Below are 16,543 nucleotides of genomic sequence, written 5' to 3'. Positions count from 1 at the left end.
TGTTCCTAATAGTCATATAAATAAAAGTGACGAAATTAGAGATACATGTTGTAATTATGTATGTAAGGATTGATGTCCGACAGATGGACATATAGGCACTCTTTGTTGGTGACATGGTCACTCCACAAATGTGGTAGATTGTGTCACTAGGCTGTGGCTCTCACGTAAGTGTGAAGAGACCATTTGGTTCGATAATACTTGCTGAATGCGAGTTATGGCACAACTTGATCTATTATCAATGATACTCACTCGTCTGTTTTCTTGGATGATGGTTATCATTAGGAGACGCCTCAATGTCAATACTAATCCAAATAAGAGATCTCGAAGAATGACGATGTTGAATTAGTTTGATGTCGAACCATACATACTCTGTTGAAGCAAAATTCTAACATTGTAGATTGGCCTACATGGAAAGTGTTATCGGTAGGAATTGATAGTGATGATCGACCCACGTCGTCGCCACAGCCTCTTGGAAAGCCGTAGGATCCAGATTTAACAAAGAGATAGGTCATTGGTCAGGTAGTGCCAACACCGTACATGTAAATTCTATCGGTTATACCTTTGTTAGGCGTAGTGAGAAAGAGAAGAGTTTAGACTCAACTAATGCGCAAACTCTCTGAAAAAAACACCCTGAAATCAAATATGAGACGGTTTGTTCTCATAATACCTTGTCAGTTAGGTGGTTTCTAAAACAACTGAATTTGCAGCTTGTGGTCACATATCATCTCTGTTTGGACTAAGTTAAGAGATGTAGATAAAGATCCTGAATTGATTGGTTTTAACCTAATTCAAGTGTCTCCAGACCACGAAGCGCGTTAACTTAATAAAGGTATGGATATTAAGATGAAGTGTCATGGACTCTTAATGAACAAAGAGCTGAATGTTACTTTTTTGAAGCTCTTTGCTCAAAGCTCAAGGCTCACCACCTTGACCATCCAATCAAGTCTATTAGACTGGATAATGCAGGAGAATTCACTTCGAAAACTTTTTATTGCCTGGGATAATGTTGACATCCCGCAACCCCATGTTCATTCTACATAATAGAGGAGCAGGAGCGACAGTTAAGTGGTTACATATTATAACTAGGGCCTAAGTTACGCATAAGTAATCTACCCATAACTGCCAAATATTTTGTACTCACACTATATATGGAGTCCTGGTGAGGAAGGCATATATAAAGCTTGATGAGGACCGGCTCATGTTAGATCCATGTTTTTTGGTATAAAGACGAAAAAAATTGGAAAATGACCTGTTTTAGGCCCCTAAAATGATTTTTGACCATATTTTTATAAACTAATGAAAACTGACCAAATTTAGGGAGGAAAATCATGAATACCCTCGCTAAATTTTCTTATCAACTATAATCAAATATTCAACTAAAATAAAACCTCTAAACAAATATAACTTTTCTTCTCTCTCATAACCCTCTATCGTCGCTCGCTCTCTTATGATAACTACTACAATAACCGGGGAGTTGCAACTACAATGGTAAGAAAAATGGAGTGGCTTCTACCATTAATTGTGCTAGGGCTGGTTGACCATCTCAAGAATATTGCATCCCCTGGATCAATAATCAAAGTTGATGAAGTGATAGAACATAACACCTCAAATCAAGTCATATTCAATAAGTAATCAAATTAATCGAAAAACTGAAATTTGGATTGAGATTAATCGTACTAATACTGTAAATTTGGAATACATTTTATCTAAAAAATTATAGGATATAGCATGAGCAATATATCTGATGAAACAGAAAAATATTTGGTATGTTATTTTTCCAGTCGATCCACAAGTACAGTATACAGTTTCACTTTTAGATAATCAAATGATAATACAATACTTGTGAGTCTACAAAAATTTGCAATAATTCTGAAGAAAGTAAAAGAAGGCTTATTAAGGAGAGATAAAATGATCGGTGCAAGATGAAGGATCAACAACTATGAAGAGTTAGCAAGGAATGATAGGCTTTAGGGTTCTTAGCCTTCTCGTTATTTGGTTTGTTACTGGGTTTTATCCATTATTTGACTGTGAGATTAACCAACCACTTTCAATCAATTACATTGGGAATATGGATCATTGACTAGTTCATCTTGATGACTGATGATTCAAACTTAAACAAATGACTAAAGAAATTAGAGGTCTAGCAAGGATAGTTAAGACTTTTCCTCCATAAATATGGTCATTTTTCATTAGTTTAGAAAAAGAAGGTCAAAAATCAATTTAGGTGCATAAAACGGATCATTTTTCAAAATTTCTCTATAAAGACTAGGATAGTATCAATTTTGGAGTGGAATTCGGTGACAGTTGGTGACAATATTAAAAATAAAATAAAAATAAGAATCAATATTTATTATTGGTTTTGAGATTTTTTTTTATATCAATTTGAGACCTTATCCAATTAGGGTTCTAGTTTACAAACTACAAACAAGGATTTATCGATCTCAGGGTCGTCTTTTCCCAGCAAGTAATAAAAGGCGCGGCAGGGTAGGGGTCAGAGATCAACCATATGGAGAAGGAGAAGAAGAAAGTGGTAAGGGATCACTACAGGGTTCTTGGTCTACCGTCGGGTAAGGAAGGCACCAAGCTTAACGAGATAACGATTAAGAAGGCGTATAAGGCAAAGGCTTTGCAGTTGCATCCGGACAAGAGGCCAAACGATCCCAATGCCAAGGACAAGTTTCAGAGGCTCCAGTCTTCCTATGCGATACTCATTGATCCAAAATCTCGGAAAGAGTTCGACGCTTCTCTTTTAAGACTCGATAGCAAGCCCTCATCTGAACCAAAGAAGAAAACCTCTGATGAACCAGAAGGGGAAGAGACTTTTTCTGAATGGTATGAGAGACAGAGCCATCATGACGATTTGTTTCTTTTATTAAACTACATCTTTATTATTGGCCCAATGATTTTTCCGGTTGGGAGAATACGCGCTGGCGTTCTCATCAGGTTGGCGTGTTTATTTGTTACTATGCAAGAACTAGATCGTCGTCAACAAGTGGATAATGTCTGGATGATGGTGGTTCGTGGCGTGGTTCGTGCATACAATTGTTTCAAACGCAATCGTCCTAGTCCTACTCAGGCCACCAATCAAGGATCAGAATCACATGGAGACGATCATGAAGATCTTGAGGTTAGCCTCGTCTGTTATATCTTTCTTTAACTATTCTATCTTTAACTAGTTAATATCTCGCTTTTTCCATCTATCAGTTCAAGCTTTAATTTTGTTTTTTTGTTTTGTCGTAGGACTGGGTGATGGTTTAGCACCAGTTCGATATACAGATGATGACTACAGTTTTGTAGGTTTGCTTGCTCTCTATGTACTCCCTGACTGTTGGATCTGACAGCAGATTTCCTGCGGATACGAATTGCTAATGAACTTCTACAATTTTCTACCGTTCATCCTTTCATTGCGCATGCACGTTTATGTTTTTTTAATGAAAAAACGAACTTAATTAGATAGAGGAGCCACGGGGCGTCCATAGTTTTCAATGTCGAAAACAAGAACTCAAGAGGCCACACTAGGCACTCGATCTATTTTCCAAATACTAAAGAGTTTGCCACAAATTGGCTTCTCTAGTCTCTAGGCTTGATAATTTGCTACAAGGTTTTAAACATCATCTGTGATCTCCTTCGCTCTCGGGGGGTTGATAACTCATATATACCCTGTAGGAGTATTGTTAAGAGAGTATGACTTGGAGACTCGGAGTCCCCCTAAATTACACTAGGAGGTAGGGTTCTTATGAATCTTATCCATCAAGGCATTAAGTATTTAAGTTAGACCTGCTAACTCAATATGGTAAAAAAAAACAAAACAAAAAAAATTGAGATGTGTTAACAGGCATGAAGATTGAAGAGTGATCTTTCTATCTCAAAGCTGTACGCACCTCCTATGAGACGATGGAAAAAAGAGGGCCTCCGAACAGAAAACAATGAACCAAACATATGAAATGTTAAAACCCTACTATTCAAGATGCTAGATTGCTTAATTGCTTGAGACTTGAAATCATTACCTTCGTAGTTAATGAAGGAAGCAAGATGGAAAATTTTGAAGCAGATTGAGCCAAGATGGGAAATCTTGACGTACCATGCAGAATGATCATTTTGCAAAGAGAAAAAAGAAAATAAAGCAACCAAACAATAACAATATTCGGCAAAATTCTGAGCATCATTATTTTGAGCCACTGTAAGTGCAATTTTTGGTTTTCTTCCTACAAAATACAAAACAAAGTCCTGCGGGTCTGAAATTGTTCAAGCCATAAATTTCATCTAGATATTCTCCGTGCTTTGTTTACCACCTTCTGAGTCGGCATCCTTTGGTTCTCCACCTTCATCTAGCCCTTTTACAGGAGTGTGGACGTCGTCAGTCGATTTAAGGTCGTCAACCTACAACAATTCATCAATGGCATGACATTACATATCCATCATTAAAGTCAACATCTAGAATGTATTGGCATGTGTATGCATCCTAATAATTCAGATAGTACTCTGAAAAGCTAATTGATATTGTAAGAACTGAGCAATTTTCAAAGTAGGAACAAACACATGCAGGACTTCTTCATTATATCAATTCTGGGGGGAAAAACACAAAGAACATACAGAATAAACTCTTAGCCTTCAATTATTGTGTAACGAGTGTTAACAAACACTATAACTATGGCAGTATGAAGGGAAGTGTTAAAAAGATGCACATGAAAAATATATGCAAAATGCTACTGTTGAAGCTTCTCGCTATGAAGATGTCAACTAAGTTAAGTCAAGAAGAAACACACCTTTGGTAGAAAGCGGCCAATACATAAAACATAATCAATTGGCGCCTTCATGCCCTTGTTATTTAGAACAACTTCTCCCAAGAAATCTGCACCCTGCTGCTCGAACATGGGAACAAAAAACATAATGTTACTGTGATAGATCCAAAACATAGAATCTAGCTAGAATAATATATCTTTGTTACATTTACTGTTCTAACCTCCACAGACTGACCACCCTGGACAACATCGACAGATGCATTTGGGATTGGGCCTGCCCAAAGATGCTGCAGCACATCCCTGGCTTGGAGATTCCTGAACTTAACACCTGATACCATAGCATACTGATGGCAGTTAATATATATGTATACATATAATGTACTATATATATAATGTATGTATCTTTGTAATGCACTACCGTTAATTAAACGTGAGAAATACTGCAATAAGAAGAAAACAAATAATTGATGTGCTACCTGCATCTTTGTAGTTCCATACAAGTGAAGTTTCACAACGCTCAAATTGAGATGTTGGGGTTCCCTCTGAAAAATACTCAAAAACATGCTGAAAAACAGATGTCAGAAATTTGAAATTAAATACAGAAGTCAACCAGAATAGAATGCATTATAATACAAACCTTTACGTTCTCAACCAAATCCATTTTTAAATTCTCTGGCATAGTCGTCATCCACTCTCCCGTTGTAAGACGCAAGCACATCCCAGTTTCTGCTGCTAACCACATGTTGTAGTCACCAAAGTCCTGTATAAGAAATTATTAGTCCCAATGCAAACATGCAAGATCCTAGAAATAAAACTTATCTGAATGAAGACTACTGTACATAGTCCAAGACGTTTTGGCCACTTCCACTAAGGATAGCAATTGTTGTCTTTGAGTCATTACAAAGCTTTTCCAAAGGTTCCTTTAGATCTGGGTGCAACTTGAGCTCCATTTCTCTAACCTGACCTCCCCTTCTCCCAAGGCTGTCCTTTGGTTCAGTTAAAGCGGCATTAAATCCCTGTAATGGAGGAAGAGAGACAATGAACATAATGAGAGACTATAAATTGAAACCAACAGACTCCTTCCTCCTGAATTGTTCTAGCAATTTCAAGTTGAACTGATAAACTACTGAGTATGAAAATATAGCATACCAGTATAAGCAATCGATTGTTTGATGGAAAGTAATCCTCAACTAATCCTTTGGTAGTAAGTAATGGAGGGGCTTGTTTCGTCCTTGATTGAGCTTCAGCAATAGTACTATTGAGTTCACTGCCAATATCAGTTTTCACAAAGCAGTTATTTGGCTAAACTTGGAGAACTATGAACTCTCACCAGAGCATCAATTTGACAAAAAGAACAGTGAAATTGTTCACAATGAGAAATATGAAAAATGAGTCATGGTATAAATGTATAACAACCTAGATAATTTTCAATATATGATCAGTACCTTACAAAGGTTGCAGCCCACTCTTGAGATGTGTGAGTTGTCACATGCATGAAGTTATGATGGTGACGCTTTTCTCTTTCATCAGCTGGCATGTTCAAAGCATAATCTATGGAAGCTGCAACTTCTGTGATGTTCCATGGATTCACCAATATAGCACCAGCATCAATATACTTTGCTGCACCTACAAACTAAAAATGAACTGAATAATTAGAACAGATCTGGCATAGCAATGAAACATAATAATTAGACAGACTGCGACTTAATATCTTTAATGTCCGCACTTTATACAAGTAGATGACCTTTTGATACCCTAAACAAGAAGCTCAAAAACTGTTTTCTTCTGTTAATGTCCGTACCCTACCTCTCCCTCACAGTTATTTTTCTTTGGCCAAGTTTCTCTGAAATTTTGTTGTCTTTTCATATACAACATATATCCAGATATCTCATATTTATTATAGTCCTGTGTGCAGAAATCAAACAAAAAAAGTAGAGTTGGTTTTACTGTTTTTCTTTTTCCTAATTATTGTAATTTTACAAATTGGACGAGAAAAGACAAAAGTAGACAAAATACAAGCTCAAAGCAACCAACTTTCTTGAAGCATTTTACAAAGTTCAATGAGGAAAACGCATGATATGTAATCAGAACTGCACATGAGAGTTTGAATTACCTCGCTTAAAACAACAACCCCTTTCTTTGAAGCTTGACAAGCAACAAACTCGTAGCTCACAAGATTCATCCCATCCCTCGAAGATGTAACTAGCGCTACATCTGAAATAGCGTTCAATTGCAAGTTAGCTTCTTATTTATTATACTAAAAGAGAATGTAAAGAAAAATATAGTATCCTGAGCAAATCTTTCATACTGATTGCAAGATAAAGTGGTTAAATATGTAAAGAGGACAACATTAATGCATGAGGACAGGAAGGTTGTTCCCAATTCCAATTTTAACCCACTATAACTGGCCTTCTCCATTTGAAGATCGGTTCAGAAGAACATACATGTAAATACATCTTTTCTGAGGAGGTGATATGCTATTTAACCATTAGTAACTACTCCTTTACTGAATTCTAATAAAAATTATCACCCAAAAATGGGACAGTAGTCTTTGTGTCGTTTGTCAAAAACATTTCAATTTTTGGTGGCCTTGATTAGCCATAAACGATGAAAAACTAGAATATATTATCCAACTCATATTGAAGCCGAGAGTTATCTAAAGCTTCAGCATTTCAGGATCATCATTGAAGAAAATAAAAATTAATGCTGTGAGTGAAAAACCTGAAAAAATAAGTACCTGTAACAGCGTACAGTGCACATAATTCGTGAAAGTCAAGAGATTGGTCCTGTAAATGAAGAAGTTGTATAAGAAATCTTCACGTATATGTATCACTAGCATTCTAGCAATAATCCATAATATTAATAATGATGCTATAGTACACAAATCCTAATACACACACACATGAAATCAGAAAAATCGGTTTTTAATGATAAGTAAGCAACTAAGCATGCATGATGCAAACATTCTATTGTAGGAACACTATTTTCTGTATTGAATTTCCATATCTCACATCCAGAATACTATTTTAAAACATTTTTTCTAGTTTAAATTCCATTTAGTCAATTAACATGGTCTTTTTCTGAGTTCATAAACTATTGTGAAGCAGCTTAATCTAACAGAATCAAAACAAAAGGTCAAGAGGATAAAAACAAACCAGATGATACATTGGAACCGCAGTGAGAGTCCCAAATTTCCCATTAATGCGTCCTACAATCTCATGGACCTGGCTAGTGAGCTTCTGGTCTGTGAGTGAAACCACATCATATAGAAAGATATATATTAGATTCTGGGAGTTATAGTAGATCACAGAGATTGAACTATTAAATGATAAAATTCATGAATGGGAGAAACTAGAGGAAAGACTTCAAGAGTATCGCTATATCCCAATGAAAAGACTTTTCAATTCGGATCATAAGAACAAATTTATAATGTGATCAACAATAAAACTGACTTGTTAAAAGCAAGGGAACCAAATTGGAAGCATGCTGCCCTTTGTCTATGTCAAACAAGTACTACAGTACAAAAGAAGAAAGATAGACTACCACTGATGAATACAATTCTAGTTTAGGGTACATATTTGAGGAAAAGGAACATACACTCAGGCACATCGGTTCTTGTCGGTACAGCAATTTGTAGCAAGACTACTTTATCACGCCAATTTGGATTTTCCTCGAGGAACTTTTCAAATGCCAAGATCTTTTGAGGTAATTCCTTATTCATATCAAGGCGATCAATACCCAAGATTACCTATCAACAGTTGAATTGGAAAAAGTATTTGGAAAATTAAATAAAATAGTAAAAGGGAATAAAGGAAGAATATGTACTCAACACGGGAACCATTGCCATAGAAGCAATTTCTCTGAACGATAGATTTACAAACCTGTGAAACGACAACCTAAATCCTAATTAGAGATGCATTACCTGACTCTAATAAAAGAAAACTATTAAGAGAGAGCACTTTAGTACTTGTAAGAGAGAGAGAGAGAGAGAGAGAGAGAGAGAGAGAGAGTAGCCAATTGAACTTGTGATTAGTCTATCAGTGATACAGATTACATTGTTGAAACATAATACAAAAGGACGTTGTGTTTGCAATCATATCTAAACAATAGCATATCAAGAAGCACGCTACAACTACAGTGCAGAACTCACTACTTAGATTAACATAGGGGGTTAAACGTAAATGACACATAACCAAATACCAAAAGGTGCTGTCACGTCTTAAAATGAAAGCAGTTCTTACCTTTCTGCCAGCATATTTTTCCTTAAATTCTTTCATGCGTTCCTGGACTCTAGGGAGTTCTAGAGCTTGCATAAATTGGTCGGAGTCTATCCCAATTGAAAACTGAATTCAAAGCGAAAAGAAATGAGCAACATGAGAATTGACCAAGTAAAGTAACTCTTGATAAAGATAAAAATAAACATTATATGCTGATAAACAGATAAAAATTTGAGGGACTAAAAAAGTGACATACCGCAGCTACACGAGTGAGCTTTCCTTGATCCTCTACTCCTTGAGATGTACCCTCTGAACCCAGAATATGAGTACACGCACTAATAAAATGTTCTGCATCATCATATGTATGAAATCTGGAAATGAAAAGTCTACTGATCAGAATCTATAAGCTCATAAGGTACAACACCAGATGGTAACTTATAAAACATATTCACAACAGACTATGGACAACATTGTCATGTAATAAAAGCTTACTGTGTTCATAAGCAGGAAAAATAGGCTCAATAACATTATCCTGCTATGGTGTATAAGGGCTATAGCTTTTCCGGATAAGAGTAAGTGATATTTGGATTCATGACAAAAAGAATCTGTCAACTATAGTTCACATCGACTTCTTTCAATTCCTTAAATATGATTAACATAATGATAAGTTGAATCTACATTCTAGCTCCTTTAGCGACTTCGCCTTAGATGTCACCACTACAACAGTTTTACCACATATCTTAGTCACATTTCCAAGATCAGAGCTGGAGAGCCTTTACACAGTTAATTATATCACAGAGTATGCAACAGATTAACAAAAAACCAACATACCCGACCAAATCAGCAGCGAGAACAGATCTCAGAAGTTCTGATCGAGATGATATTGTCCTATATATTTCTGATGATGGAAAAGGTGTATGGAGAAACCAGCCAACTTTCATGTTGCTATTATGTTCTTTGAGACATTTAGGAAGAAGCATTAGGTGGCTATCATGGCACCAAATGACATCTCCATCCTCGTAGTGTTCGTTAACAACATCAGCAAACATTTGGTTGGCCTTCTTATAAGCATCAAAGTGGGATTGGAAACTGTCGGTGGTTGCAAGGCGGTCTTCTTGTGGAAGTCGAAGATGATGGGAAAGAGGCCACAAGTTGTTACCATAAACATTGTGTTGATCAAAAATTTCTTCATCAAGAAACACTGGGATGCACCTCTGCAATAAATAATGTTTAGTGTTTTCTCCTTTAACAGTCAAGTGCATAATCATACAAATTGTGTGTGGTGTGTGCACTGAATGCCAGTGTGTCTGTGTTTTGAGGTAGGGGGACATGAATGGGAGTGAATCATTATCAATATTTTGCAGTAATAAATGGCCAGCTTATAAGCTCCAGTTCTGTAAAAATAACCAAGACGAAACTAAGACATTTTAACCTTTTCAGCTAAAGCTTCAGTCAGTGCTTTTTTTTCAATACCATCAGGTACATTCACTCCAGCCCAACCAATCAATCTGGCATCAAACTCTTTCAGACCTTCAAGAAAATAACACAGGAGTTAATTGAGCATTTGGATAAAAAAAAATTAACACACCTTTGTTTTGGGATTAGAATGAAGAAAAACAAATGATACCACAACCTATATACCTAAAAAAGAGACTCTGCTTTACCTAAAAGTGCAGTCAGCCATCCTGAAATCATCTCAAGCTGCCATGAGTGTTCACCCTTCCTAACTGCAGAGACAGGTAATCTGTTGGCTACAATCAATAATCGTTGTTTAGAAGGTTGTCCCTCTTGCCCTTCACATACATCCGCAAAAGCTCTTGCTGCTGCAACACCATTGGCACTGTGTTCATTTCTTTGTGCAGCAAGAATTGTTCTCCTTAGCTCTCCCCTCGGTAGCCATTTCGAGAATAGCCTGCCATTAGCAACGTGTAGATCAACTCTTAAGCACTTCAAATTTAAAGACAATTCAAAGTGAAACCTCATCATGTGTCAAATCCAGCATTTTATAGTATATGTTTCGACTCATTTCCAATCATTTCATCACCCATAAAATCTGCAGTAACTCAACTACTGTGAAAAGATATCAGGTAGATTCAATACCAAAAATCCACATAGCAGTATCCCTTAAACCCCAAGCACAAATAGCAGTACCACCTAAATGCCTAAAACCCCAACTCCAACAGAAATAACCAAATGTCCTACTTTCAACAATCACCAAAATCAGACATTACAAACACAACAGAGCAAATATGAAGAAAAAAGGACAAAAGAGGATGAGAAGAATCACAAACCTCCTCCACAACTCCTCCGTAGTCGAGAAGGCAAAGCCCGGCCGAACCAAGCTTCCCCAATCCTCATGGTTGGCCTCCGCGGACGTTTTATCGAGCCAGAAGACATGACCACGCGGACCGACGACGGTCTCTCCTTCAGAGCTCACCGGAGGACAGTGCACCCAGTCGGCCTTAGCCACTTTAGCCCCTTGTGTCAGCGCGGCGTGCCTTCGGAAAATTGTTCGGATGTCCTCGTCGGATAGATCATTGACGGAGAACCGCTCTCGCTTCACGTCGGTCAAGCCGGTCAAGGTCTTCACCGTCTCCCATATCTCGAGTGCCTGAGAAACACGTCACAACTCTCACAATTAACTTTAAAAATAAATATGTAAATTAAATAAATATACCTTCACTTTTTGCTTGGGGCCCTTCATCAATGGGGCCTCCATCAAACCTCGCTTCAAAACGTAAATGAGGCCTTTCATCACTGAAAATTCCCACCGCGCTAAACAGATCAGTGCGAAGCCACACACGGCGGATCCGACGGTCTTTGCAGACCGTTTAAGCTCATTCAACGCCTCTTTATTTGGTTTTTTGGCGAGATCACGTAGGTTCCGGTAGAGAGTAGGCAGCTCAAAAACTCCTTGAATGGGATATCCCAATTCCTTACCCATCTGAACAAGCATGTTCATGATCAGCGGATGATTTCGAGAGAGCTCATCATACTTCATATCGGCCACTCTGCCAAGATAGGAGAGAAACGACGCGTCGTTTTCAGCTTCGGGTTGCACGAACACCCAATCCGGGAACAATAATGCCGCCATGCCTTCCTCGTCGACGCCGTTCTTCTCTCCGGTCGAGCCTTCTGGAATTCCGGCGTCTTCTTTCTCTACGAATTCGAACTCCGAGGACCCCGGGCTACCCCTGCCGGCTTCGTCTTCGGTTGGTATTCCGTCCTCGCCTGCGTCATCAACGGTCGGTGTTTTCTTATCGTCGTCGGCGTCTGCGTCCTTCTTCTCTCCGGTCGAGCCTTCTGGATTTCCGCCGTCGTCTTTGTCCACGAATTCGAACCCCGGGGGCGGTACCTCTGGACTTGTTTCGCCGGCGTTGTAAACGGCCTGTGTTTTCTTCTCGTCGCCGTCGCCGTCTTCTTGCATGGCGTTGAAAAGTGAGGGGAGAGGTGTGCGTGAGGGAAGGAGGGAGAAGGTGACGAAGAATGTAGAATACTACTGTTGAAGGAGAATAGTAACGACTGAAGTGAGAGAATGTAGGTAGTAAAATTTGTGAGAGAAGAGCAGAGAGTGTGGAGGTTAATTCACTTTTCTAACAAACAAATTCGGTTAGAGAGAGAGAGAGAGAGAGAGAGAGAGAGAGAGGGAGGAGAGAGAGACGGTCACTAGATTCCCATTTTCTGTTACAGTCAATGAGTCATGGCATCTTCTTCTTTTTATTTCCATTTGTTACATAAAATGAGAAACTCGGGGGAGAATTATGGAAACTATAGTTAATCTTCTTAGCTAATCCAGGATTAATTTCTAGCTAGCTAGCTGATGTTGAAGACCGGCCTGAAGTAATAGTACCACTGTGCGCCATACATTTTATTTAGATGGCTTAAATATGTATGCATACTAACTATACTCGCTACATACATTTATGATGTCACAATTTTGTGCTACCTAATATTCGATATACATGCATGTTAAATTTGCAGCAAACAAGTAATAAGCAGGTCATCGTCTAAGTTTAATTTGTTTGGAACAAATGTACTTCAAAACTCCACCCCATTGATCAATGCAAGAAAAGATGGAACAAGCTTATCGAACTTGTATTACAAGTGTAAGGCTCTAATGAGTGTGTACTAAGATTTTTTTGATGATCAACGCGTATGTACAAAACTTGAAATAAATACGAACTCCTGAACGTACTATCACCGACTCACCAAGTAGGAATGATTGGAGGAGCTTGATTAATTAGGGGTTAATTGTACCTTGATCGATCTAAAACTTCATTCCGATAATTCGATTAATTTTAGTTATCCAACTTATCTTTGTATTGCTTTTTTGATCGACGAATCGAACGGCTCGATCGAGTTTCATTTTTGGGGTACAGGTTTGGTTTTTGCTGCAGGAATGGGCGATGGTTTAATAGCTAGCAGATACATTGTACCTTGCTTCCAATATTTCTCTTGTTTCATATTCTCTGAGCTTTGCTATATTTATCTTTTGGCAGTAGAAATATGTGTTAATTATGTTTCATTGGGGTAAGACTTAGGAGCTTAGGGTTGGCTAATCAGTAACAATTAACTGGGACGTTAATCTTGTAACGAGCAGCCAGTTAGCTAGTGATTTAACAGTAACACGTAGTGATATAATATGTGCTTGCATGGGGGAATATTCCGTTTGGATCAATCTTGGCCACGGATTCATAAACTCATAATTGACTAACTACCCAACCAAATGACCCCACTGTGGACCCCACTCTCCCCGAACGACTCGGACGACAAATAAAGCACAGTGCTCCTTTCATGGAAGCTTGAATCTGTGCAGTAATGGCTGAAAGTAAAACCCCGATATTGGAAAGAAGAAGAAGACGAAGATCAAATGGGTAATTAATTAGATTCTTTTGGTGACTGTAATTAACGAGTTGTTGCTGTGAAAAGAAGGAGAGAGAGAGAGAGAGAGAGAGAGAGAGAGAACGGTTTCAATTGAAGGTCTTGCGAGGTAAGGTCAATATTGTTCTTCTGACAGCTCAGCAAGCTCATACGCTCCAGTGTGAAGGAATTGTTGCAGGTGGGGATGGGATGTTGTAATCTTCTGTTCCCTCAAGATCGCTACACATTTATTGGGATGAAGAGATGTAAAATCATGTAATTCGTTTTCTTATACTTAACACTTTAATTACTTGATTAGCAACATGTACACAGAAGCTATAGATTCAATAGGAGATAACAAATTAGCAATTACCTGAGCATTCTTAGTCCAAAAATGCAATATTTTTCAGTTTTTCTCAAATGAGTTTTCATTGTGAAATGTATTTTCTAGTACTTATGAATTTTTGCTACCTAAAATGCTACACAAATTACCGTTTAAAAATGTTGCGCATTCGTTAGTGTTTCGTTGAACCAATGGTGTGACATGTATTTGGAAGGGCAAAACGGTCCATACACCACACACAATGATAGAATTTCCCTCTAAAATCTACCAATCTTTTATTAATTTGGGGTGAATGGATTTCAGACCCCAAATTGTAATTCACAAGATAAAAATGTTTGTATAATACATGTGTGTTCTTGTTAATCAACTATCATTGATGGCTTAATAACTTTTTAAGCATCTATTCACAAGATTAATTAAAATGTTTGCATGTAGTTTGTAATGCATGAGCTTACTCGGTCACACAAATATGTAGTTTGTATAGAAAAATTCTAATATACATCAATGTATGTTATATATCACACATCCGACGGTCGATATTATTTTGTGAGTGGGGTCAGAAATATAATATATATTGTTAACCGTCGGATGTGAGATACATAACATACATTGATATATTGTAGATTAACCGGTTTGCATTTGCCAATTCCACGTAATCTTCGTATACTACACTCTTTAGCCCCATGACACGCACTCCAGAATCGAAAAGTAAGACCTGAAAACGTCACATCAATATATCCATTTAAAAAAACTGGCCACTAAATATCGACAAAAAGGTCATGTATCACACAAGTTCACAACCAATTAATCCAGAAATGTAAGGTGTGTGTATTTGACAAAGGTGAAAGCAGGGGCAAGCATTCAAAAAATCGTATTAATATATCTACATCATCCTTGTTCTAACAACACATTCCTACTAGTATAGGTCTACTCGTGCAGAAAAGGTATACATCAAGTTTGTTAATCACAGTGCAAATTTCGACTTCAAAACTTTGGGTGAAATTATGAGTACGTGAATTGATCTATGTTGATTCCGCTTTCCATTTATATCAGCCACCTTTAACCTTTTGCCTTGGTTGGGAATGATTTGGCTTGGACACATGAGAATTCTTAGATTCCATAAACTCCATTTAACTGTGGTGCTATGTTAGGATGATATATGAGATGCTAAAACTGTTTGCGATATAAGTTGGCCAATTGCTCTAAATGACTCCTCAAATGTTTGGGAAATCTAAACATAAAACTTGCCTTAAAAGATTTCTTCAAGTGTCTTAACAGTTTCAAACATTCAAGTTTAGTGTCTTAACAGTTTCAAACATTCCAGTTATGGAGGAAAAGCTAAACAAGACACATAAGAGTTTGTGCTTGTTTTACACATCTATATAACTATATAAGAGATGGAGAGAACAAACTTCAATCACTCCATACAACTTTCAGCAACTTTCCCTGGACTTATATTGTTCACACTTCACACCTAGGTATCAACCAGTAGTTTTGTCTAGAAAAAAAGGTATATAGGATTGTAGATTTATGTGTAATACCAAGATATGCCAAATTTCGTTAAACAGAGGAGGGAACAACATCACAGAAGTACACAGTTTGATTACGATAATCGACTTGTTGGCCAGAATTGAATCCTCACTGCCTCAGGCGTTGTAGAGTTTAATGAATGCTTTTAGCTAAGTTGCCTTGCTGCACTTGCGCAATCGCCCGCACACATGAGATTTGACGCTCGACAGGAGGAAGAAAGAAGATGGGAAACGCAGAACCATTTTTTGCAATGATAGAAATAAAGCAACCTTAAAAAGAATACATCTGATGGCATTACATCACATATTTTATCATCAAAGTCAAGGGCAACATATGCAACTTATAATTCTGATGTAATACATCTTCAAAAGCTAACTGATCCTTTATTGAATTCCCTATGACAAACTCTCAGCTAGTTCTCAAAGAACGTAAACGAGCTACCCTAGCTCGTCCGCCAACTCATCGACCGTCTCGGAAATGACGGGAAATCCGGCGACGCACGCGTCATACTTGGACGCGAGGACGGAGAGAAACAGTAATCCTCGTCGTCGGCACCTACAGCGTTGTCGCCGACGTCTTCCTCGTCTGTATTATCAACCGTCGGTATCTTCGTTTCTTCGTCGCCGGCTCCTAAAGCGTTATCGCTTCCGACGTCCTCGTCGGTGTTTTCAACAGTCGGCATCTTCGTTTCGTCGTGGCCGCCTTCGTTGAGGATCTTTTAAGCTCACAAGCAAGTTGTCACACTTCAGGTCAAAATGTACAATATTCTTTGAGTGCAAATATTCCATTCCAAATGCTGCATCCATGGAAATTATCAATCGCTTGCGACGATCAAGATACCTGCATAAGTT

The 16,543-nt window shown here is 37.9% G+C and overlaps 2 protein-coding genes across 2 annotated transcripts; one reads left to right on the top strand and one right to left on the bottom strand.

The window, feature by feature from the left end:
- Window positions 1-2,506: 2,506 nt before the first annotated feature.
- On the top strand, window positions 2,507-3,258 carry LOC126785827 (uncharacterized J domain-containing protein C17A3.05c-like). Its single transcript, XM_050511477.1, has 2 exons — window positions 2,507-3,127; window positions 3,241-3,258. Exons 1-2 carry the CDS (start codon window positions 2,507-2,509, stop codon window positions 3,256-3,258), a joined length of 639 nt encoding a protein of 212 aa, XP_050367434.1.
- Window positions 3,259-4,099: 841 nt separating this feature from the next.
- Window positions 4,100-12,386, bottom strand: LOC126785821 (alpha,alpha-trehalose-phosphate synthase [UDP-forming] 1-like). The gene is made up of 19 exons (XM_050511471.1): window positions 11,637-12,386; window positions 11,251-11,570; window positions 10,624-10,871; window positions 10,392-10,489; window positions 9,791-10,173; window positions 9,216-9,330; window positions 8,984-9,085; window positions 8,340-8,490; window positions 7,898-7,986; window positions 7,480-7,528; window positions 6,856-6,956; window positions 6,188-6,375; window positions 5,892-6,009; window positions 5,582-5,758; window positions 5,380-5,502; window positions 5,219-5,306; window positions 4,964-5,070; window positions 4,767-4,862; window positions 4,100-4,380 (listed from the first exon to the last, which is right to left on the bottom strand). Exons 1-19 carry the CDS (start codon window positions 12,384-12,386, stop codon window positions 4,264-4,266), a joined length of 3,420 nt encoding a protein of 1,139 aa, XP_050367428.1. The 3' UTR covers window positions 4,100-4,263.
- Between the last annotated feature and the right edge of the window lie 4,157 nt (window positions 12,387-16,543).

This window comes from Argentina anserina, chromosome 3 (genome assembly GCF_933775445.1).
Source record: "Argentina anserina chromosome 3, drPotAnse1.1, whole genome shotgun sequence".
Classification (NCBI taxonomy): domain Eukaryota; kingdom Viridiplantae; phylum Streptophyta; class Magnoliopsida; order Rosales; family Rosaceae; genus Argentina; species Argentina anserina.
This window is presented reverse-complemented; position numbering and strand designations above follow the sequence as displayed.

Excerpts from the sequence above, each read along its gene's own strand:
- LOC126785827 (XM_050511477.1), top strand. The coding sequence starts at position 2,507 with ATGGAGAAGGAGAAGAAGAAAGTGGTAAGGGATCACTACAGGGTTCTT.
- LOC126785821 (XM_050511471.1), bottom strand. The coding sequence starts at position 12,386 with ATGCAAGAAGACGGCGACGGCGACGAGAAGAAAACACAGGCCGTTTAC. Across the intron at positions 11,571-11,636 it reads GCCCCAAGCAAAAAGTGAAG|GCACTCGAGATATGGGAGAC; the intron begins GTATATTTATTT and ends CGTGTTTCTCAG. Across the intron at positions 8,491-8,983 it reads AAAAATATGCTGGCAGAAAG|GTAATCTTGGGTATTGATCG; the intron begins GTAAGAACTGCT and ends AACTGTTGATAG.